Source organism: Pseudozyma flocculosa, assembly GCF_000417875.1.
Source record: "Pseudozyma flocculosa PF-1 unplaced genomic scaffold scaffold00022, whole genome shotgun sequence".
Classification (NCBI taxonomy): domain Eukaryota; kingdom Fungi; phylum Basidiomycota; class Ustilaginomycetes; order Ustilaginales; family Ustilaginaceae; genus Pseudozyma; species Pseudozyma flocculosa.
In genome coordinates, this window is record NW_006920890.1 from 18,662 (window position 1) to 39,575 (window position 20,914).

The 20,914-nt window shown below is 64.7% G+C and overlaps 7 protein-coding genes across 7 annotated transcripts; 4 read left to right on the plus strand and 3 right to left on the minus strand.

Moving 5' to 3' along the window:
- Nucleotides 1-171: 171 nt before the first annotated feature.
- PFL1_05801 (uncharacterized protein) lies at nucleotides 172-3,402 on the plus strand (the record flags this gene model as incomplete). The annotated part of the gene is made up of 4 exons (XM_007883339.1): nucleotides 172-580; nucleotides 699-2,722; nucleotides 2,823-3,165; nucleotides 3,308-3,402. The coding sequence occupies 4 exons, from the start codon at nucleotides 172-174 to the stop codon at nucleotides 3,400-3,402; spliced, it is 2,871 nt and encodes a 956-aa protein (XP_007881530.1).
- Nucleotides 3,403-3,748: 346 nt separating this feature from the next.
- On the minus strand, nucleotides 3,749-7,368 carry PFL1_05802 (uncharacterized protein; the record flags this gene model as incomplete). Its single annotated transcript, XM_007883340.1, has 3 exons — nucleotides 3,749-6,727; nucleotides 6,835-7,232; nucleotides 7,341-7,368. The coding sequence occupies 3 exons, from the start codon at nucleotides 7,366-7,368 to the stop codon at nucleotides 3,749-3,751; spliced, it is 3,405 nt and encodes a 1,134-aa protein (XP_007881531.1).
- Nucleotides 7,369-8,869: 1,501 nt separating this feature from the next.
- On the plus strand, nucleotides 8,870-10,490 carry PFL1_05803 (uncharacterized protein; the record flags this gene model as incomplete). Its single annotated transcript, XM_007883341.1, has 7 exons — nucleotides 8,870-8,995; nucleotides 9,100-9,290; nucleotides 9,411-9,492; nucleotides 9,606-9,950; nucleotides 10,094-10,190; nucleotides 10,289-10,361; nucleotides 10,472-10,490. The coding sequence occupies 7 exons, from the start codon at nucleotides 8,870-8,872 to the stop codon at nucleotides 10,488-10,490; spliced, it is 933 nt and encodes a 310-aa protein (XP_007881532.1).
- Nucleotides 10,491-11,360: 870 nt separating this feature from the next.
- PFL1_05804 (uncharacterized protein) lies at nucleotides 11,361-13,253 on the plus strand (the record flags this gene model as incomplete). The annotated part of the gene is made up of 2 exons (XM_007883342.1): nucleotides 11,361-11,545; nucleotides 11,642-13,253. 2 exons carry the CDS (start codon nucleotides 11,361-11,363, stop codon nucleotides 13,251-13,253), a joined length of 1,797 nt encoding a protein of 598 aa, XP_007881533.1.
- Nucleotides 13,254-13,480: 227 nt separating this feature from the next.
- Nucleotides 13,481-15,158, minus strand: PFL1_05805 (uncharacterized protein; the record flags this gene model as incomplete). Its single annotated transcript, XM_007883343.1, has 4 exons — nucleotides 13,481-13,879; nucleotides 14,032-14,390; nucleotides 14,476-14,951; nucleotides 15,091-15,158. 4 exons carry the CDS (start codon nucleotides 15,156-15,158, stop codon nucleotides 13,481-13,483), a joined length of 1,302 nt encoding a protein of 433 aa, XP_007881534.1.
- A 757-nt stretch (nucleotides 15,159-15,915) lies between these two features.
- Nucleotides 15,916-16,500, minus strand: PFL1_05806 (uncharacterized protein; the record flags this gene model as incomplete). Its single annotated transcript, XM_007883344.1, has 3 exons — nucleotides 15,916-16,004; nucleotides 16,128-16,234; nucleotides 16,406-16,500. 3 exons carry the CDS (start codon nucleotides 16,498-16,500, stop codon nucleotides 15,916-15,918), a joined length of 291 nt encoding a protein of 96 aa, XP_007881535.1.
- Nucleotides 16,501-17,191: 691 nt separating this feature from the next.
- Nucleotides 17,192-20,621, plus strand: PFL1_05807 (uncharacterized protein; the record flags this gene model as incomplete). Its single annotated transcript, XM_007883345.1, has 2 exons — nucleotides 17,192-17,501; nucleotides 17,635-20,621. The coding sequence occupies 2 exons, from the start codon at nucleotides 17,192-17,194 to the stop codon at nucleotides 20,619-20,621; spliced, it is 3,297 nt and encodes a 1,098-aa protein (XP_007881536.1).
- Nucleotides 20,622-20,914: the final 293 nt, after the last annotated feature.

Here is a 20,914-nt window from a genome sequence, read left to right on the forward strand (position 1 = left end):
TCAGCCAGAAGAAGCATCCATGCACGCAGACCAACAGCCGCGCGTTTGCAGTCACGGAACGCCGCCTTCCGTCTTGCCAGTTGGGGTCGCATCCTGAAAGCTGGCCCACCACCACCGCCACCACCACCACCACCACCACCATCCCCGCGCCCCAGCACACCCTCGCACGCCATGTCAAAGATGCCCGGCGCACAGGCCAAGACCGTCGCGCCCTACGGCACCTGGGACTCGCCCATCTCCACAGACAGCCTCGCACAGAAGCGCATCAGCTTCGGCGACCTCATCGTCGTCCCAGCCAACGACGACAAACCCGACGACCAACCCGAACTCATCTTTGTCGAAAACAGGCCACAGGAAAGGGGCAGGGCAGCCCTCGTACACACCACAGGCGGCGGTTCCATCGACGGCGCCCGCGACCTCACTGCGGGCAACCACAACGCCCGCTCCGGCGTCCACGAGTACGGCGGCGGCGCCGCAGCCCGTCTCGCAGACGGCTCCTTCCTCTTCACAGACTACAACCCCAAATCCTTCGACGTACTCAGAACCAGCCTCGACACCCAGCCGCACGTCGTCACCCCAGGTGAGCCCAGCCTCGTCCCTCTGCCGCGCTAGTACCAGCTCGACGGCATGACGTCCCGCTAACCTTATCCTGGTCTCGTGCTCCCCTTGGCCTTTTGCCCTCCCTCCGGTCGACACAGAAAACGCCGCTCACCGCTTTGCCGACTTTGGATCGCACCCGACCGACCCCAACCTGGCGCTCGCAATCCTCGAAGACCACACCATCGATGAACCCAGCAAGGTCATCAACAGCCTCGTGTGCATCGACCTGTCAACCACGCCCGCCACCATCCACACACTGCGCGCCGGAAGGCAGGGTTCCCGCGACGCTACGACGAAGCCCGACGACGGCTCCGACCGCGACTTTTACACCTTCCCACGCTTCTCGCCAAACGGGAGGTACGTCGCCTGGATCTCGTGGCTCCATCCAAGCATGCCCTGGTGGGGAACCGAGCTCTGGATCGCCCACTTTCACCGGGACGGTGACGGCGCGCCCACGCTCTCCCACGCCCAATCGGTCCGCGTCGGGCCCCAGGGCAAGGACGAGGCCCTGCAGCAGCCGGTCTGGGCGATTCCCCGCGATCCGCTGCAGAAGTCCTCGGATCTGCTCTTCACCAGCGACGCCACCAACTTCAGCAACCTCTACAGCGTCCACGTCGACGGTGGCGAAGGCGACGAGGCTCAGCAGCGACTCAGCGTGTCCGAACCCAAGGCCATTCTGCCCGAGCCCGTCAAGAGAGACTTCAGCCCGCCTTGCTGGACCCTCAACAACTCGTCCTTCGTGCCACTGACCCCCGACCTCCTGGTAGTCACCCTGACAAAGGGCGCCAAGGACGCCATCGGCCTCATCAACCTCCGCAAGCCCCGCGTCATCCAGCTCGACAGTCCCTTTGTCGCCGTCTCGCAGCTGCGTCGCTTGACCGCCACGTCCTTCGCTCTGGTCGTCACGCGCGACGACGAGCCCTCGACGCTGGTCACGGTCGACCTGCGCGGTCTTGCGGCCAGCGGCTACAAGGTGACCGACAGCAACATCCGGGTCATCAAGAGGAGCAGCGACATTGTCTTCGACGGCACAATCTCGAAGGACCTTCTCAGCGTTGGCGAGGAGATCGAGTTCCCGACCGAGCTGCCGGACGGTACGCCCTCAACCTCGCACGCCGTCATCTTCCCGCCCAAGAACCCGCGCTACACGGCACCTGCGGGCACCAGCCCACCGTGCATCTTCACCATCCACGGCGGCCCGACGAGCTCGGCACACTCCGGTCTCGCACTGGCAAACCAGTTCTGGACGTCGCGCGGCTGGATGGTGTGCTCTGTCAACTACGGAGGCAGCACCGGCTACGGGCGCGACTTCATGGACCGACTCTCGGGTCAGTGGGGCGTCGTCGACGTGCAGGACTGCATCTCTGCAGCCGAATACCTCGGATCCCCCGCGAGCGGCAGCAGCAAGCGTTTCAGCGAACTGTCGGCTGCCGAGGCCGATGCGGTCCGCAGGCAGCTCAAGCAGGCACGTCGGGACCGAGCGTCTCTGACCGAGACCAAGACGAGCAATGGCTCGACGCAGGTCACTCTGCGAAACACGGCTAGCACATGGAGCTGGATCGATCTGCTGGTCGCTGCAGGTGTGGCAACCTCCTTTGCGACTTCGCTGATCTCGCCGCTCGGTCGTCAGGTGGCTGCGGGCGGCGCGCTGGTATGGCTGTGGAACAAGCTGCGCCGCGTCGACAGCCAGACCCTCACCGTGATCCCATCCGTCGGGCTGCAGATCTCCACCACCCGAGGTCTCTCGCTGCCGTTTGCCCCGAGCCTACGCCTCTTCACGACCAAGAGCAGCCGCCTGATCCCACGCGACAGGATCCTAGACGTCTACGTGGGCGAAGGGTTCCGACGCTGGTCCGTCATCGACTACCTTGCCCTCGTCGAAAAGGATGGCAGGAGAGACGACGTCGAGAAGCCGGGCACAAGGGCCGGGAAAGTCGTCGACCTCTTTTCAGAACTCTCGCCGAGGCTCTCGGTCGTCGAAAAAGTCTATCGGACCATCTACCCGGCCCTCTTTGGCCAACAGGGCAAGGGTCTGGCAGAGTCGTCGTCGTCGTCGTCCAAGGGCAGGAAGAAGCGGCTGCCGCTGGCCGATCCGAACGCCATTGTCATCTCGGGTGGATCCGTGAGTCCAGCCTGGTCTGCGGATAACTCGACAACGTCGTTTGTCTGCCACTGACACGCTCTCCCCCTCTTTGGCGATCCTGACACTCGCTGGCACGCAGGCCGGCGGCTACACTGTGCTCCTCTCGCTCTGCCTGTCGCGGATCTTCTCGTCGGGCACATCGCGGTACGGCGTGGGCGACCTGAAGCTGCTCGCGGCCGACTCGCACAAGTTTGAGTCGCAGTATCCGTTCAAGCTGATCGGAGGTACGCCAGACGAGGTGCCGGACGTGTACAGGGACAGGTCGCCCATCTACCTCGCCGACCGGATCGAGGCGCCGCTCCTGGTCCAGCAGGGCACCGAGGACAAGGTCGTACCGCCCAACCAGAGCGAGGTCATTGTCGACAGCATCAGAAAGCGGGGCGGAAGGGTCGAGTACCTCTTGTTCCAAGGCGAGGGCCACGGTGAGTCGAGCAGAAGTCGTAGGCCCGCCCTCGACGCAGAGCAGAAAAAAGGCGCGGCGCATGCTCCCGCAACTTTCATCCCGATGCTCACTACCCCGTGCTTGGTCCCGTACACGCGCCCCTGTGCCCTCGTCGCCGACAGGCTTCCGATCCGCCGACAACCAGAAGAAATCGCTGCAGGCCGAGCTGGACTGGTACAACGACGTCTTGCACCTCTCCCCCACCCAGGGCCAGTAGTAGTGCGGCCGCGCCTCGGGACAACCAGGCAGTACGGCCCGCCGCCGACACTCGGCGTTTTTGGCGGACCCAGAGCTTGCTCCGACGTCCATGCCGCCGCTGCAGCTTCCTCCATCGCAGTCAATCGGTAAGGGAGTGCAAGGGAGTGTGCCTCTGATTGTTCTTTGGTCGCGCGAAAGTAGTATACAAGGGAGTGTGATGCGGCTGGAATGGGAATGAAAGGAAAAGGGCGCACGGCACGGCCGCGTCAGACGACTGCGGCAACCGCGGCCGAGCCCGCAGCGCTCCCTCTGAGAGCGAGATGCGAGGTGCGCGCTGCAGAAGGGCCAGGACGGGCGCGCGTCGACTAGCGGATCGTGCGCTTGCCCATCGTGGAGGTGTTGAAGCTGTCTTCGCCAATCGAGCCGAGCGTACCGGAGCGCGAGGGTGCGATGCCGTGCGGCCGACCGAGCGGGTTGCCCGGAGTCGGGAGGCTCAGGTTGACAGTGAGGCTGCTCGCTCTCCGTGCCAGGCGGGCGGCAGTGTTGTTGGGCGGTCCCGAGGCGGTCCGTGAAGCAGCCGGCTGCGGCGGAAGTGGCGAGGCCGAGGTCGACGGTAGAAGGGGCCCGCTCGAGTTGATGCTGCTCACCCTTGCCTTGCGGCGAACCGGCCCGACACCGCTGCCCGGGCCCGAGAGCGACTGTCGCGAGTAGGGACCTCGGCGCTCGCTGTTGAACTTGGCACCGCTCAGGTTGAGCGTGCTCGCCGTGGTCGGGAGCGATCGATTGGCTAGCTCGCCGAACGGCTCTCGCGGCGCCGACGCCGCGTCGCTCAAGAAGCCCGGGATGGTAGGTCGTCCCAGACCCCCCTCAGAACCTTGATCGCCATCGTCGTCCTCTGTCTCCTGCAGAGCGCCGAGCGCCGACGACGAAGACGATTTTGCGGCGGCGCGCTTGGCGAGGAAGTTGCGGTCAAACATGCCGGCGGCCCGCTTGGCGACCGGCTTGCCAGCTCCATCGCTAGCATCTGCTGCAGCTGGGCTCGCGCTGCTGGTGGCGCTTCCATAGTCTTCCCAGTCCGTCCCGCTGGAGCTGTCCTCGGCTTCGACATCACTTGCTAGTCGACTAGCGGGCTGTCGGGCCGGTGCGCGGTGCGGCGGAACCTGGTCACCGACGCCGGCCGACGCTGCCCCGAGACCGGCTGGAGGCAGAGGCGGCGCAGGTGCCAAGGATTCAGCCGACCCAGTTGGCGGGACAGCTCGCTTTCCCTTGTCGTCGATCGAGCCCTCGCCTGCTTCATCTGCCCAGCGGAAAGCCTTTTTGGCCTGCGGCGCCGGCTCGACAGGGGGCGGTGGCGGCCTGTTGCCAAGGCCGACGGCGCTGACCCTGCGAAGACCCACGCTGAGCCGTCGGTTCGTCTTGCGGGGGCTGCTTGCGAAGTGCGCTCTCGCGGGTGCAGCAGTCGCTGGTGGAGCTTGAACGCCCCGTGATGGAGCCGGCTTTGTCGGCGACGATGGAATCACGCGGCTTCCGCCAGGTGCAAGCGAAGCTCGCCGGACGCCTGTTCTCGGAGGCCCCGCGGCTCGCGCCGGGGCCGCGACCGATGCGGAACGGAGTCCGGCGACGAGCGCACCAGGCTGCCCGACTCCAGGTTGGGCGCTCCCAAACGATCTCCGCGCTCGGCGCAGCACGGTAGAGGCGCCTGTCCGCATCGGTCTGCCCGCGACAGATGCCTGCTGAAGGACACCGCTGCCAGCCATGTCCGAGATGTCGAGGTTGTTTGCGTCGGCAAGCCCTCTCATCTGAGCTGCGAGCTCGGCGAGCCTAGAGGCTAGCGGTGGTGCGCCGCCTCCCTTGTTGAGTTCGCCAGTCTCGTATTCGAGCTGGCCGGCGACGTCGCGCAGAGCCACTGTACTCTTGGCCGCTACGGAGACGAGGCGGGCCAGATCTCGCGAGCTGTCGCGCAGGACTGCCAGCGCCGCGTCGTACTTCGTCTGGGCCCTTGCCGAGTCGAGGACACTCCGGACCGACTCGCCCAGGCTCTTGACGATCTCGGCGGCCTGGACGTCGAACTTTTGGTTCTGGCTTGCCACCATCAGCAGGCCCCGGTGCATGGTCAGGCTGTTTTCGAGGCCGTCCGCGCCTGCCTTGAGCTCCGGACTGCGAATGATGGACTCCTGCCGTTGCAGCAGCTGTCGCAGGATGTTGCGTTCGCCCTCGAGCAGTTCCGCCTCTGAATCGACCTCAATGGTGGGCGAAGAGCCCTTCCTGGCTTGACAGCCGCCGAGCTCTGCCTCGACCTCATCGAGTCGCCGCCGCAGCTCGATCGAACGCACCTCGGCCGCTGCGATCTGCGCCTCGAAGCCGGCCTTTTCGCGTACGAGTCTGCGGACGTTTTCCGTCTTGCTCGAGATCTCGTTCTTGACGACGACCAGCTCCTGTGCCGCCTCGGCTCGTTTCCGCTTCTCTGCCGCAGACTCGTACGAACCCTTTTCTGACAGCTTGCGCTTGAGCTCTGCCACTTCCTCCTTGAGCTGCGCAATCGTCTGGACGTACTGGGCCACGTGCCTGTCGACGTTGATCATGTTGCGGCTGACCTTGGTGCGGATATTCTTGGCCTGGTTGGCGTACTTGAGGGCGTTGTGCGTCTCCTCGTAGTGGGCGCTCGAAGGGCTGACGCAGACAATCATGACGGTCTTGCAGTTGCCGCCGAGCGAGAACTTGAGCAGCCGCGTCAGCTTGCTGTTGCGGTACGGCACGTGCTTCCGCAGCCCGCCAGACTGGCACAACGCGTTGATGCAGTTGCCCAGGGCGAGGAGCGACTTGTTGATGTTGGCGCCTTCCTTCATCCGCGCACCGTTGTTGCGCGTCGCCGAGGCTCGTTCTGACCCGGCCAGGTCGATGATGTTGAGCGAGGCGCTGGTCGTCTCGTCGGTCGTGTCGGCGGTGCGTGGCTTCTGCGTGACGTTGATCTGGAGCACGGCGTGGCTCCTGGAACTGACGGCATTGGCCTCGGTCGGGCTCATGGTGCGCCTGGCGTTGCCCTCCTGGATGATGTCGAGCACCGTCTCTGGGCTCTCCGGGACCAGCTCCGTGATGCCCACCACCGAGATCTTGTTGTTGGCATCCTCGCGCAGCGCCAGGCCCTGGCCAGGAGGGGTGGGTTCCGCGCTGAGGAGGTCCCTGATGGTCTCGTTGTAGATCTCGAGGTAAGAGAGGCGGATGTAGACTTCCGAGTCGGCTCTCGCCTCGTCGATGCGCTGGTAGAGCTCCTTCATGGTGAGGAAGATGAGGCCGGGGTCCTCGGGCGAGCCAGAAATGGTGTGCGTCTTTCCACATCCGGTAGCCTGCGGAACGGCGACGTTACGGCACCAGAGCATCCGTCAGCCAGTACTCCACCGCGTATCGAGGGGCACAGGGTGCGGGGAGCGGGCTCGCGAAACGACGGACTCACTCCATAAGCAAAGACGCTGGCGTTGTAGCCGTTGAGGATGCCGTCCATGAGCGGCTTGCATGTCTGCTCGAAGACGTCGCCCTGGGTGCAGGCGCTGTTGAAGACGCGATCAAAGGCGTAGCGCATGTCCTTGCTGCGCTTGCCGCCGTGGGTGAGGTGGCTCTGCGAGTAGAGCCTGGAGAGCGGGTTGTTGTCTGGCGGATCAAAGACGAGGACCTGGTCGTCCATGGGCTTGACGATGGGCCGGATGAACCTGCCGCGCGGCATCCCAGTGGCCGGCATGGGGATCAGGGGCTTGGCCGGCGAGCCGCCCAGCCCTCCGTCGCCGAGAAAGGGAAGGACATTGTCCTCGGGCGCCAGCAGCGCCGCTTCCTTTTCGCTAAAGGGCCTGATCCTCACTGCGTCGAGGTGAGCAAGGGCAGCGAAAGGATGACATGGGAAAAGGGTGAGCGCTCGCGAACAAGCTGCAGCGGCGCCCCTAGTTCAAGGTCCAAGAAGTGGCTCACCGCAGACTGAGATTGAAGATTCCGCCATCGTTGAGGTTTCAGCCGTCCTGAATGCTACCGTAGCAAGCGCGGCGAGCGGTGGGAGCGGTGCAGGCGTCTATCAATCGAGGGCGACTGAGCCAGTCAGTCTGGCAGCGCGATGATGGCAAGCGAGGAGCGGAGGGGGTCGTGTCTACTCCGTCAATCACCAGCAGCACGAGTGCTGTGACATTGACGTTTGAGCGCGAGAGCGGCGGTCGGTCCTTGTTGGGCGACGAGGGGGAAGAAAGGGGGAGCGTATGGGTGGGTGGTGGTCGGGCAGATGGAGAGGTGGCCACAGGTGGAGCGTCGAAGGTCGGTGTGGAGCCAAGGAGTCTGAATCAGTGGTAGCCCGGAGAGGTGCGGCTAAGGGTGGAGTTGGTGCCAAACGACGGCGTGTCGACGACGAGTGACGTGATTCGGTGGGCAGGTCTCGGCGACGAGGGAGGTCGAGGAGGCGAGAGAGCAAAGGGGGCGACGGCGACGCCGACTTGTTGGTGGCAGCGATTTTGGATGATTATTTTCGTGGCTCGAGCTCGAGTGCAGGTTGGAGTTGAAGTGCGCCCCGTGTTGGTCTCTCTGGCCGCCCCGTCGGTCTGTTGGTCTGCATCGCTCCCTCTGCCATCTGACACGCTCCAGCGGGCCGCCCGCCCGTCCGCCCGCCCGCCCGCCTTGCCTTGCCTTGCACTGCACCAACTTCGACGCTCGCCATGCCATCCCGTGGCGTGCAATCGCCGCCCTGCGCTCGCAGTATGCTCCACGTATATGACCCCCCTCACCGCCTGGCCTGGTCATCGTACCGTTCCGGCCCCTTTCCCCAAGGACATCGGTGCAGGTGTCGGCCAGAGGCGCGTGGCCCAGCATTGTCACGTGCCGAGGTCCCATCGGCTCAAGAAAAGCCAACATCTGAGTATATGATTTTAAACTTTTGACCGTGAAACATCGACTGGCTCTTTGGTCTAGAGGCATGATTTCTCTTTCGGGCTTAGTCCCCCTTGCAATATTGCGAGGGTCCAATAGAGGAGGTCGGGGGTTCGATTCCCCCAAGAGCCCACTCTTTTTCTGCGACCGCAATGCGTCTGTTTTAATTCTTTCTTTTTATTTCGCTGCTGCGCGGCACGAGCCATGTGCAGTCGACGATGATATCGCCCTGGCGGATGTGTGTGTCGTATCAAGGTTGTGTGGTCTGCTTGCGGGTGTGCCGTCGTCGGGGCCTTGGCTGGCTGCTGAGTCAGCATTTGATCGCGCTGGCGGATGGGGCCTGCGAGGTGAGGCCAACGCGGCCCCTTGCTCCACTTTTGCGACTGGACGCTCGCCCCCCGCGACCCGTCGTCTGCTACCGACCGTTTGACGCTTCCACACCCTCGGCGTACCATCACCACCACCACCAGCTCATTCTCCGCGACGAAAGCCTCATCAGAACCGCATCGCCCTCTACTTCAGCCAGCCTAGGATCTCATTGCACCCGCCGCGGATCGACATCACCGCCTCGAGCCGGATCCCCTTGAAACATGGACTTCCAATCGATGATGCAGCAGGCCCGTATGGGCGGAGGCGGAGGGGGCGGGGCTCCTGGCGACCAGCCCCAGAACGACAACGCAGAGATGGTCTACATCAGCAGCCTGGCGCTTCTCAAGGTGGGTTCGAGGTCAAACGGACCGCGATTGCGATTGCGACGCTTGCTCGGAGACGGTTGGCTGACGCTCGTCTGCCCAAAACGTTCACCACCACCTTTCCGCAGATGCTCAAGCACGGCCGAGCCGGTGTGCCGATGGAGGTCATGGGGCTCATGCTCGGCTCGTTTATCGACGACTACACCGTGTCGGTGATTGACGTGTTTGCCATGCCCCAGTCCGGCACGGGAGTCAGCGTCGAGGCCGTCGATCCCGTCTTCCAGACAAAGATGCTCGACATGCTCAAGCAAACTGGAAGGTGAGCCCCGCCGCGCTCGTCGTCGATATTGAACGGGGAACGCTGCCGCCGGATCGCTCCGAGGCTGACTTCGTCCCGGATCCGTTTCCTCCGCCCCACTGCCTCTTCCCTGTCGCACAGGCCCGAGATGGTCGTCGGCTGGTACCACTCGCACCCCGGTTTCGGGTGCTGGCTTTCGAGCGTCGACATCAACACACAGCAGGTGGGTCCTTTCGCGCCGGTGACGCCCTCCGATGCATCTGAGGCCTACCGGGATCCTCGCACAGGCTGACCCTCCGGCGTCCGTCGCTTGCTTGCCCGCCTTGCACTCCACAGTCCTTTGAGCAGCTCAACTCCCGTGCGGTCGCCGTCGTCGTCGACCCGATCCAGTCGGTCAAGGGAAAGGTGGTCATTGACGCCTTCCGGCTGATCAACCCGTCGACTGTGATGCTGGGACAAGAGGCGCGGCAGACGACGTCCAACATCGGCCATCTCAACAAGCCCTCGATCCAGTCGCTCATCCACGGCCTCAACCGCCACTACTACTCGATCGCCATCGGCTACCGAAAGACTGAGCTCGAGCAGAGCATGCTCAACAACCTCCACAAGCGCAACTGGACCGAAGGGCTCCGGCTGCGCGACTTTGGCGAACACAAGGAGAACAACCAGAAGGCGATCGAGGTGAGTGCCTAGCCCCGTTTGTCGCGGCAGCTGTCTACGGGGCCTCTGGATGGCTCACAGCAGAGCGCGGGGAAAGAGGACGCCGGCTGATCTTGGCTCCCTTTGTACTTCCGTGCCCCTGGGATGTGTGGCCGCCCCCGCAGCGTATGCTGGCGCTGTCGGAAGCGTACAACAAGTCGGTCGAGGAAGAGTCGACGCTGACGGCAGAGCAGCTCAAGACGCGGCATGTCGGCAAGCAAGGTGAGTGGTCGTCGTTTCCTGGCGTGTTATGGGACGAAGCAGCCTCGGCCGTGTGAGCCTACCCGCTGACGGCACTTGATGCATCCTCGCCGCTGCAGATCCCAAGCGACACCTCGAAGATGCCGTGGAGCAGTCGATGGGAGACCAGATTGTCCAGAGCCTGGGCACAATGTGAGTTTCCGGTAGCCGACCGACCCGGTCACGTCGGGTGTACGAGGCAAGGGCGATGCTGACACGACTCTTGCCCGTCGGTCTTTTGCGCTCCGCTCCCCGGTTGACAGGCTACTGGCGGAGCTCTGATACATGTGGCCCGTCGCAGCAGCCGAACGCATCTGTACGCACTTGCCACTTTCCCCCCCTCACGCATCGCGGTGAAGTCAGCGGTTACACGTTATTGCTCTTGATGCGACTGGCCTGGCTGGATCCGCGACGGCAGAGACGGAAAGCCGGTGCCGGCCTGGTGGACGAAACGCGACGGCTATTAGCCGGGACGGCGGAGTGGCCTGCAAGGCCGCCGTCCGCGCCGGCCGGAGGATGTGCGTTGCGCGTGTGAGGTTGGACCCACCGAGATCCCGGAGAGAAGCCGGAAGGTCGGCTTAGACGGCTCAGGACCTGGGCGTCCGTCGTCTTGGCCTGCATGTCTGGCGATCCGCCGCGACGGCCGCGCGAAGGAGGCCCGGCGGCAGCTCTCGGGGGCGCAGCAGGTGGATCCGACCTGCTGGGCTTGTGGTACGCACCCGACGCCTTTTCTGCTTGGCAGGACGACGTCGTGTGGCGAGTGCGGGGTAACCCAAGGAAAGGGGAAAGCCGAAAGCGCAAGGTGGACGTGGCAAAAGGCCGAGCGAGGGCTGGCTCGGGTGGAGGGAGGCGTCGCTGCCTGCCTTGCCTCGGAAGAAGTCGTCCAAAAATTGCGTGCTGGGCCCGGCGCTCCCTGGCCACGGGCACGTTGGCGCCATTCTCGATTCTCGATTCGAGAGCCCAGAGATAAAGATGCCTCTTCGATGCAACGGTACTGCCCACGACTTCACAGTCTTTGATCCTTCCACCGCCACCGCCACCGCCACTCACCTCTGCCACATCGACACCGCGATAGAAAGCAACGCAAGGCAGGCCCCACCTTGGCATCGACAGCGCCCCGACCCTTACCGGACACCCCGCCAACAGCCGACCATGTCGAGCCCCTATGCGGCCAACGGCGCCGCGGCAGGCGCTGTAGGCCAAAGGATCCTCGTCGTAGGAGGAGGAGCAGCCGGCCTCGTCACGCTGCGCAACCTGCTCGACGTCAAGACGCCCTCGGGACAGCCAGCCTTTGACGTGACGCTCGTCGAGAGGCGTGACGATGTCGGCGGAGTCTGGTAAGTCGCAGCGTACCGGATCGAGTCGTAGCATGGCCCGAAACACTGAAGCGGTTCTGCGATCCCACACCCCACGATGCCCCGACGACGCACCAGGTACTGGAGCGACGAAACCTATCAGCTGGAGCGCAGCCTCTCGCCGGACCGCACCCAGTCCGTCTGGCCGCTCAAGGACCAGAGCGGGCGCCCGCACTGGCCAAGCCCCGCCTACCTCAACCTCAAGGGCAACGTCCTGCCCGAGTACCTCCAGTTCGCCGGCCACCCGTTTCCTCCGCCGTCTCATGGCGACACCTTCCCGACGCTCAAAGAGACCCACGACTACCTCCGCTCCTTTGCCAAGCCGCTCGAGTCTCACATCCGGCTGGGCATCGAGGTCCTCCGAGTCGAAGAGCTCCTCCAAGGGGGCTGGGAGGTCGAGTGGAAGGACTGGAACCGATCCGCAGACCGCCAAGCCGACCGTGCTTCGTCATCCTCGGCACCTTTGCAGCAGACGAGTGGGCCCAGCCAGGAGACGACGGTGCAGCGCTTCGACCGCGTCGTGGTGGCATGCGGCTGGTACGACACGCCCCTCTACCCAAAGGCCGAGGGGATGGCCGAGGCCAGGCGGGCGGGCTTCGTCCACCACGCCAAGCACTACCGCGACTCAGCCACCTACCGCGGCAAGAAGGTCGTCGTCGTGGGCAACAACAACTCCTCCAACGAGGCCGCCGCCCATCTCGCAGTCCACAACACCCGCGAGCAGCCCGTCTACAAGTCGGCCAAGCGGCCACCCGTCGTCAAGTGTCCCTGCCTGCCCGACGAGCGGATCAGGGACGTCGGCGTCATCGCGAGGTACGAGCTCGTGCCGCAAGAGACGGGCTCTCCGCGGCTGCGAGTTCACATTGAGGACGGCACCGTCATCGAGGACGTCGACTATGTCCTCCTCGGCACCGGGTACGGCCACAGCTTCCCCTTTGTCCGCGTGCTGACCGACGAGGCCAGGACAGCGCAGCGGCAGCAGACGCAAAAGCTCACGCCGCCCGAGCTCCAGGGCGTACGGGTGCCCAACCTCTTCCGCCACATCCTCTTTGCCAAGTCGGCCGACCTCAGCCTGGCATTTGTCGGCGTGGTCGTGAGCTTCTTCCCCTTCAACATGGCCGACCTCAGCTCGCGCTGGCTCTCGCTCGTGTGGAGCGGCAGGATCCGCTCCGCCGTCCCCGCCTCGGTCGAGGAGAGGCTGAAGGACGAGCAGGACCGCCTCGAGTACATCTGGACCGACAAGGAGCGCCACCTCGCCGCCCGCAACGGCGGCCGGCCCGCGGCGACGCTGGACCGGTCGGACCCGATGAATGCCTTTGGCTTCCACACGCTGGGCGGATCGCTCAAGGAGGGCGGGCCGTCGGAGCTCGTCTACGGCGCGCAGCTGCGGCGCGAAATCGTCGAGGCCGATCCGTCCATGGCCGACTGGTACGACGACTGGGGCGAGGAGCGCGAGCGCAAGCAGTACGAGATGTACGACATCAAGCGGCGCTGGCTCCTCGACAACGAGGAGAGGATCAAGTCGGATCCGTTCGACTTGCTCGGGCGCAACTCGGCGTACCGCCACCTCGCCGACGAGATGGTGGCACAGCAGAGCGGAGCGGAGCAGGTCGTCGACGATCGGACAACGGCGGCTGCGCCGCCGGCGCCGGTTGCTCCGATGCCTTCGATGAGGAAGGTGGCAGTCTGACGTCGATAGAAGTGTAGTGCGATAATAGAAAGCTGGGCAGAGTAGATTGCCGTGGCCTCGCCCGCTCGGCGTGCCCGCTGGGCAGACAGCGCTCGCCGTCTGTCCGCCCTGCAGTCGTCTGACCTTTTTCCGATCGCTCTCTGGCCGATGTAACCTCGGCATCAGCAGATGGGCCCGCAATGCTGGCGCCGCCTTGCTGTCATTACAGAGCTCGATGAGACGAGGCATCATGGCTGGCCGCCGACCGCCTCGCTGCCCTGGGCGTCGGCCGCCTCCTCCTCCTCGACCAATTCAATGTCGAGCGGGTAGGTGAGGATGGCGGCGATGCCCGTGAGCGAGTTGAGCTGTCTCCCGCTCTCGTGCATCGAGCTGAAGATGGCCACCTCGGCGCCCTGCTTGCGCACCTCCTCGACGAGGTCGACAAACTTCCTGCGCCGCGCCGGGTCCGCCGCGCGGAACAGGCCGTCCGAGATGAGCAGCGTGCCGATGGCGCCCCGCGATGCGGCCAGCAGGACGTGCTTCTCGCCGTACCACGCCCTCAGCTCGTCGCTGGCCAGCTGCTTCATGAAGCGCTCCAGCAGCTGCCCCTCTCTTGCGAACTTGGTATCCTTGAGCTGCGCGTTGACCTGTCGGTCGGCAGGAATGGGCCGCGGGTCGTGAACAGCAAAGAAAGGAAGGGTCAGCGGTGGCTCGCGATCAAGGGAAGAGTCAGCCGGGGCTCGGGACAACGGTGCAGCGGAAACCAGCGACGCTGGCGCCGCGAGTGACGGTAGCGCACCTCTGGGCTGCGGAGCACCTCCATCAGGGAGTGGACGTGCGGGCTGCTGCAGTGGATCTTGAGGAACTTGCGCCGCGCCTCTCCGCCGATGAGGATCTTGTCGCCTCGCTTGACGGCCTCTTCAAAGATGTAGTCCATCACCGAGTCCCTCGTGAACCCTGGCGATGCGATGATGATGAGGCGCAGCGCAGGCAGCTGGAGCAGCTTGACGACGGCGTTGTAGACCTGGGCGTAGAAGCGCTGCGTTGCCTTGTCGGCCGAAGATGCGGGGATGCCCTTGCGCTTGCGCGGGATGGCCACGTCGATCCGCTGGCGCACCACGGTCATGTGGCCGGTCAAGAGGCAGACGCTCGCCGTGCCTGCGTGGGATGAGATGGTGGATCTACGTCAGCCAAGGCGGTACGGTGAGGGCCTAGTTTGGCCGCATGGCCCGACCAGACTCACCTTCGCCGAGCACCACGGCTCCCACCTCTGCCCTCTGGCTGGCGTCGCTGCTCTCGCCCAGACGTTCGAGATGGACCGAGTCCCAGTTCTCCTTCCAGATGGTCATGCTCCGGTTGACCTCGAGGTCGAGGGTGTGGAACGCGCCCATCTTGACGTGCGGGTTCTCCTCGACGACGCGACCCGACACCTGGAGCGTGGCCCCCTCGCCGCCCGACGCGCCCACGGCCGCCGCCCTCGACACCTCCCCGGACGTCTCGTCGTTGGTCGACGACGTCGAAGCTGCGGCCGACGGGTCTGGTGGTGCAGAGCTTCCCGTTGCGTCAAAGGCCGTCTTGACGACCTGGATGGTGAGGTTGAGCTTGACACGGTGCGATTCGATTGACCCCGTCGAGGATTCGGACTGGACGCGGCGGACGGCGGCTGCGCGGATCTTGTCGCCCTCCTCTATGAGGTTGTAGAGATGGTACATGTCCTCGCTGTTTGCGGAGCGTGCGAGCGGGGATGCCAAAGGATGGACGGCGGGCAGCACATGGCTCGAGGTGAGCAGGGGACTGCGCCTGACTCGGACTCCGTCCCCCGACGCAGGCAGGGTTTGCGGCGGCGGCCACCACTCACTCTTCCTCTGGCACGAGCGTGACGCGGCCTGAGCCGTCCTTTTCGATGTGCCTTGATGTGATCTTCATGGGTGGCGACGATGCGTGCTCGATGGTTGCTGGGCAGAGGGGATGATGTAGGAGGAGGAACGAAGTGGTGTGCAGGTCGAAGGAGGAGAGGGCACCTCGAGGGAACCCCCCTTCCTCCACACACGGCCACTGACGTCGCCCGAGCGGTTGCTTGCCGGGAGGCAAACCCGGCCGACTGCAAACCACCGCCATCACAGAACCCGACCGCCGGGGCTGTCTACAAGCATGGCCGTGGGCAGAAGGCGGATGCCGTCAGACTGGGCATCAGTGTCACCAGCCTGCGCTTCGCAATCAGCCCATGGTGCTCGATGCCGCAAGCACGGTGCCCAGCTGCCTTGGCCGCGTCAAACACCCACGAGAGCACGCCAGCATATCGAGCGCAGCACGAGACCCGATGCCCGCAACTTCGACTCAAAGCCTCGCCGCGCGCAGCATGTCGACGCACAGTACAGGCACAAAGCCGGGAGCTTCTCAGGCTGACATCTCCCTCAGCGACTGCCGGAGTATGCAGGCAGGCAGCCATTGAGCGGTGACTCTTTGCCAGAGCGTCGACATGGCAGCAAGGAGCAGCCAAGTCGAGCCATAGAAGCGGAGCGAAAGAAGAAGGCAGAAAGGCGACGCGCACCAGCCCGTCCAAGAGAGGCCTAGGTTCGTTCAGTGCGGCCACGATAGCCGACGACGGCTGGCAACGTCTCTGAGCAGAAGTGAAGCGGCTTGGCAGGCGTTGGATTTCCTCGTCGTACGCATCGCAACACATTCATGCAGACGAGAGGAGCTCTCCAAACTTCTTCTCGACCTCCGAGGAGCTCAGTCCGTCGAGCTCGACGTTCTTCTCCACGCCGCGCTCTGCAGACGAGAGCAGGGTGGGGTGGAGCAAAGGACGGGAAAGCGGCGGCGAGGGGCGAGACGTGGTCAGTGCCGGGTAAGCTTGGCAGCCGGAGCGCGACCCTCGTCGGCTCAAAGACTCACCGAAGCGAGCAAAGGCGCGTGCTGGTGTGCCCTGGGCCTCTCGGACGAGGAAGGGGAGGTCCGGGTTGGACTGCTTGAGGGGCTTGTAGTTGGTCTCGAGGAACTTGCTGCGTACGGGTGCGGCGGGCGAGTGGGTCGGGCAGATTGGACCGACGACATAGGAGAGACCGACGATGGAAGAAAAGGGGAGCGAAAGGGAGGTGAGAGTGTGACGATGTTAGCACGGAACGGAGCAGGCGGGGCCAAGGCTGGAGAGCAGGCCACCACGAGGCACTCACCGGGCGCCGGCGCTGCCCTGTCCAGTCTGGCAGATGTGAAGGCGGACCTCCTTGAGGGCCTTTGGCAGGGCGCGTGTGAGGGCGTTGGAGGCCATGGCGGCGAGCGTGTCCGGGGTGGATCAGGGGGAGGGTGTGGCGAATGAAGGAGAGTTGGCTGGTGGTGGTGATTGACGGGTCCGGACTGCCAACCCGAATCTGTGGTGACGGAAGGCGGCAGCGGGCGGGCGGCCGTCCTTCGGGAGAGGTCGAACGGCCATGCGTTTGTGTCATGCTTTGTCAGCAGTCGGCTGGCAACTGGCGAGGTGAGGGCTGGGTTGGCAGGTGGAGCTGGCGGGGCACGGACGCTGGACGCTGGACGCCTGCCTTGACCCTGCCTTGACTCTCGAAAGTCTGGCTGCACTGGCCAACGAGGCCGGCTGGCCTAACTGGCCTGGCCTGCCCTGCCCTGCCCTGGCCTGCCCTGGCCTGCCCTGCCCGTTCGAGGCGTGTTGCTCTCCCAGGCGCCCGTTGGACAACCCCTCGAAGACCAACACTGACCTAGCCTGCCCCGCTGTGCCGTGCCCCGACTTGCCTCCCTTGTCAGCCTGCGTACCGTCAATCGCCCTCTCCTCTTGCAACCTCATCGCTCATCAATCCACCACGTGTAGCAAAACTGATCCTCAAGAGCCCTTCAGGCGCCGGGTAGCCGGCCACCTTCTGCTTTTGGCTCGGCCGTGGGCCTGGTCCTGACCGCCACCACCACCACCATTACCACCACCACCACCGCTCGGGTCCGCATCGGCCGAAATGGAGTACCTCAACCGCCTCTCGAGCCTGGTGACCTCGCCCGCAAAGACGGCCACCAACCTTGGCGCAGCACGCAGGCGCAAGGCCTCGACCCACATCAACGATGGCTCGCCCGACGCCTTCAGGCGCGATTGGGACGCCGTCAAGGGCACCCTGCAAAAGCCAGACCAGAGGGCCCTCTTCTTTGGCATCCAACGCACCGACGTCCCAGACGGGCTCAGAAGAATCGTCGACGCACTCGTCTTTGAAAACAACCGCTCCACCGAGGGTCACACCGGACCTTGCATGGAGCATCTGCTCAAGCACGATCGTGAGTGCCATCTGCCGCGCGCGCGCACGCAGTCCCGGGCAGTCAGTTCTGTCCCTCGAACCGATGACGAGCACTGACCCGAGCCCCGCACCTCTTGTCCCCTCCTCGACACGCACCTTGCACGCCTATCCAGTGCTCGAAGAGCTCGTGCAGCTGAGCGCCCAAGACCAGCCATCCGGCATCCTGGGCGAAGTAATCCGAACGCTCACCAACCTCGTCATCCTGCTCGACGAAAAATTCTTAAGCCGACAGGCTGCCCATCGGCCAATCTCTATGCTCATCAACCTGTGCATGAACGGTGATGGATCCACAGACGACGACCAGGACGACGATCCTACCGGGCAGCGCAGGACGGCACGACGCAGCGTGACCGACCCAGACGCCGAACACAACAGTGACCTCGTCGATCTAATGTGCCACGTCGCCAGCCGCATCCGCAACACGCCCGACCTCCTCCTCATCTTCTTCACCGACGAGCGGATCAAGGCCACCAGCATGGCAGAGATCGGTGGGGACCCCACAGCCGTCACCATCGCCGAGCCGGCGGTCGCGGCCGCCGAAACGGGTCGCGAGGTGCGACCGCCTTCCCCAGCGGGTTCGATCGATTCGGTCGCGACGTTGCAGCCGTCGAGGGCCGAGACCGCGACCGAAGGCGCAGGGATCACCACGTATCGTCGTCTCAGGTTCCCGCTGTTCTCTCACCTGCTCCGCTTTGCCCACCGGGAAGGCCGAACGGGCGAGCTTGCGCGAGCAGGCCTGCTCTTCCTCATCACCCTCGAGGTCAACACCTCGCCTTCGGCAGGGCCAAGAGCGAGAGGCGGAGCGCCAGCCAAGACCGAGGGCCAAGACGCCGCCGCGCTGGAGGAAAAGGCTCAGGCCGATGCGCTCAAGACGGCCCTGGCCATCTTCGTGGCCAACTCCGACTTCGCCGATGTCTTCGGAGCGGGGCTTGGAGCTGCCTATGGCCTGCTGCCGACGAGGATCTACATGGCCCCGGTGCACGATCCTACCCGGGGCCCCCGAAGCGACCTCACGCTTGGCAGGTCAGACTCTGAGCTCACCCTGGGAAGCGCGACGGCGGCAAGAGAGCCGGAAGACCACTCGTCGACCTCGTTTTCCACCGTCACGCGGAGCGACAGCCCAGAGCTACAGGCGCAGCTTCGCCTGCTGGTCGACCTGCTCGACTTTGCTCAAGATGTTCTGGATGCCGTCGGCGTCAGCGCCAGGTCGAGCGCGCGCACGGCCGCATCCGGAGAGCATGAGCCATTCTCTCCCGTGGATTCAATGGTCGAGAAGCTGGCGACGAGCGTGGCCATCGCGGTGCGCGACACCTTCATCAAGAACGTCGTCTACCCTTCCCTCATGGAGAGCAGCGACGTGGACGGAAGCGCCACCGCCGTCATGAGCTACCTCGAAGTGGTGATGCTTGTGCTTCGCGAGAGGCACCTGCTCACCGAGGTGGTCCTGCAGTACCTCTTGTGCTACGAGCGTCTGCCGACCAACGACGCCCAGTTCGACGAGGCTGATGCTACGGCGAGCCGCCTGGCCTACCGCCTTGCCGATGATGGCGCGGATCGCTACAGTCTCAAGGATCTCATCCTCGACAACATGAGCAGCGGACGGACGGTGTCGGCCGCAACGGCAGCGATGAAGCTCGCCAGAACCCTCATCGTGTACCATGGGCGGCATGCCAACGATGCTCTGCTCGAGCCCAGAAAGGGAGCGCACCCTTCCGCTGGGCAGAATGCAGACGGCGAGGACTCTGCCGACTTCGGTTGGGGTGCTCCCACCAAGAACGAGCCGTCGACCCGACCGCTCGAGGCCGTACCACTGCAGATCAGCCAGCACGTCAAAGAGATCGACGCATACGCCACCCTGCTCTCCCGTTTCGAGGGTGCAGCCAGTCCCGAGGCGATGCTCAACAGCCTGAGCCCCTATCTACTCGACGCCGAGCAGGCGGTCCGACGTGACAGCTGCTTCGAGGCTGCGCTCCGACCTTTCCCGCAGAGGAGGCGGCAGATGCACTCCCACGGCGAGCGCTGCGACCCAACGCACTGGTTCCAGATCCGTCTGTCCCCCACCGATGTCTTCTTCCAGCAGGTCTGCGAGCTCCTGGCGCGCCTGTTCCGGCAGACCCCGGAGCAGAACCTGGCGCTTTCGGGCATCATCTCGTCGCTGGCCGTGAGTCCGATTCGCAGCCTCAAGGGGTGGCTCACCTTTGACGGCGAAGAGGACGGGGCGGGCGCGATCCCAGCGGTGCTGGATCTGCTCTCCCATCTCTCCAGGCAGGTCGGAGGCTATCGCGAAAACATCCCGGACTTTGACCGCTACCTGGCGGACCGGCGCAAGGGGCTCCTGCTGGCCGAAGACCTCAGCGATGCGCTCGAAATCAACGAGCTCACCGACGACGACAGCTTCGGTGAAAAGGGCGCCGCCTCCGATGAGCATGTCGTCGGCAAGGAGGCCTCGAGCAAGAAGCTGGCGCCATCGCTATCCTTGCCGCGCACCCGCCCGCCCAGAGCCGCGCAAGACGCCGATGGGGACATCGATGAGGCATCTATGAATGCGCTCAGGATGGTCGACGATCGACGAGAGGAGCTCTCGCCGGAAATGTCCGCAAAAAACCTCGCGACCGCCGGCGAAGGGTCCCAGACGGCAGGCACCGCCGACGCCGACGAGGGTACGAGCCCCGCAGCCGCCGCGCCGGATGCGCGGTCGAGCGCGTTGGCGAGGCTCTTTGGCGGCAGGGCGGTCAAGGCCGGTGCGGCGGTTGCGCAAGCAGGTGCGCAGCCGAGCGGGCGGGACGGCTCAAGAGCGGCAGAGTCGAGCAAGCTGGCCGCGAGCACCATCAGCCCGTACACGCGCCACTATCAGGAGACGTTGGCCATTTCGGTCCAGGCCACGACGGCGGCGGGGGCCGAGGCGTGGAGAAAGCCCGTCGAGATCCGGGCCATGGATGCCGGCAAGGAGGACGTCGAGGTTGTGACGCTGTCGAGCGTCCTCGACAACACCATCCTGCTCGAGGAGCTGATCAAGGAGATTCTGGCCATCATCGAGGTGCGGCGAGCCTGGGGAATCGATCCGGTCTCGTTTCGGGCCGAGGACGAGGCGGCGGTCTAGGTCGAGGTCGGAACTCCCCCCTTTCCTTGTTAGATGCACACGGGCAAAGGTCACTTTTGATACCCCATCGTGGTCAGATCGGCTCGGACTCCAGCGAGACGCCTCGGTGTGGGCCCGACTCCATCGAGACGAGGCGAAGATCTGTGGCGCCTGTCAAAATCCGGCTTTCGGGAAATGGATTAGAAGGCAGCCGGCAGGAAGCGCCGAGCGGGTTGGGGTCGAGCGGGGGAGCCAGGTCCAGGTCCTTTTTCCCCATCTTCCACACCCTCGCTCGCTCGGCCTTCCCTCCGCCT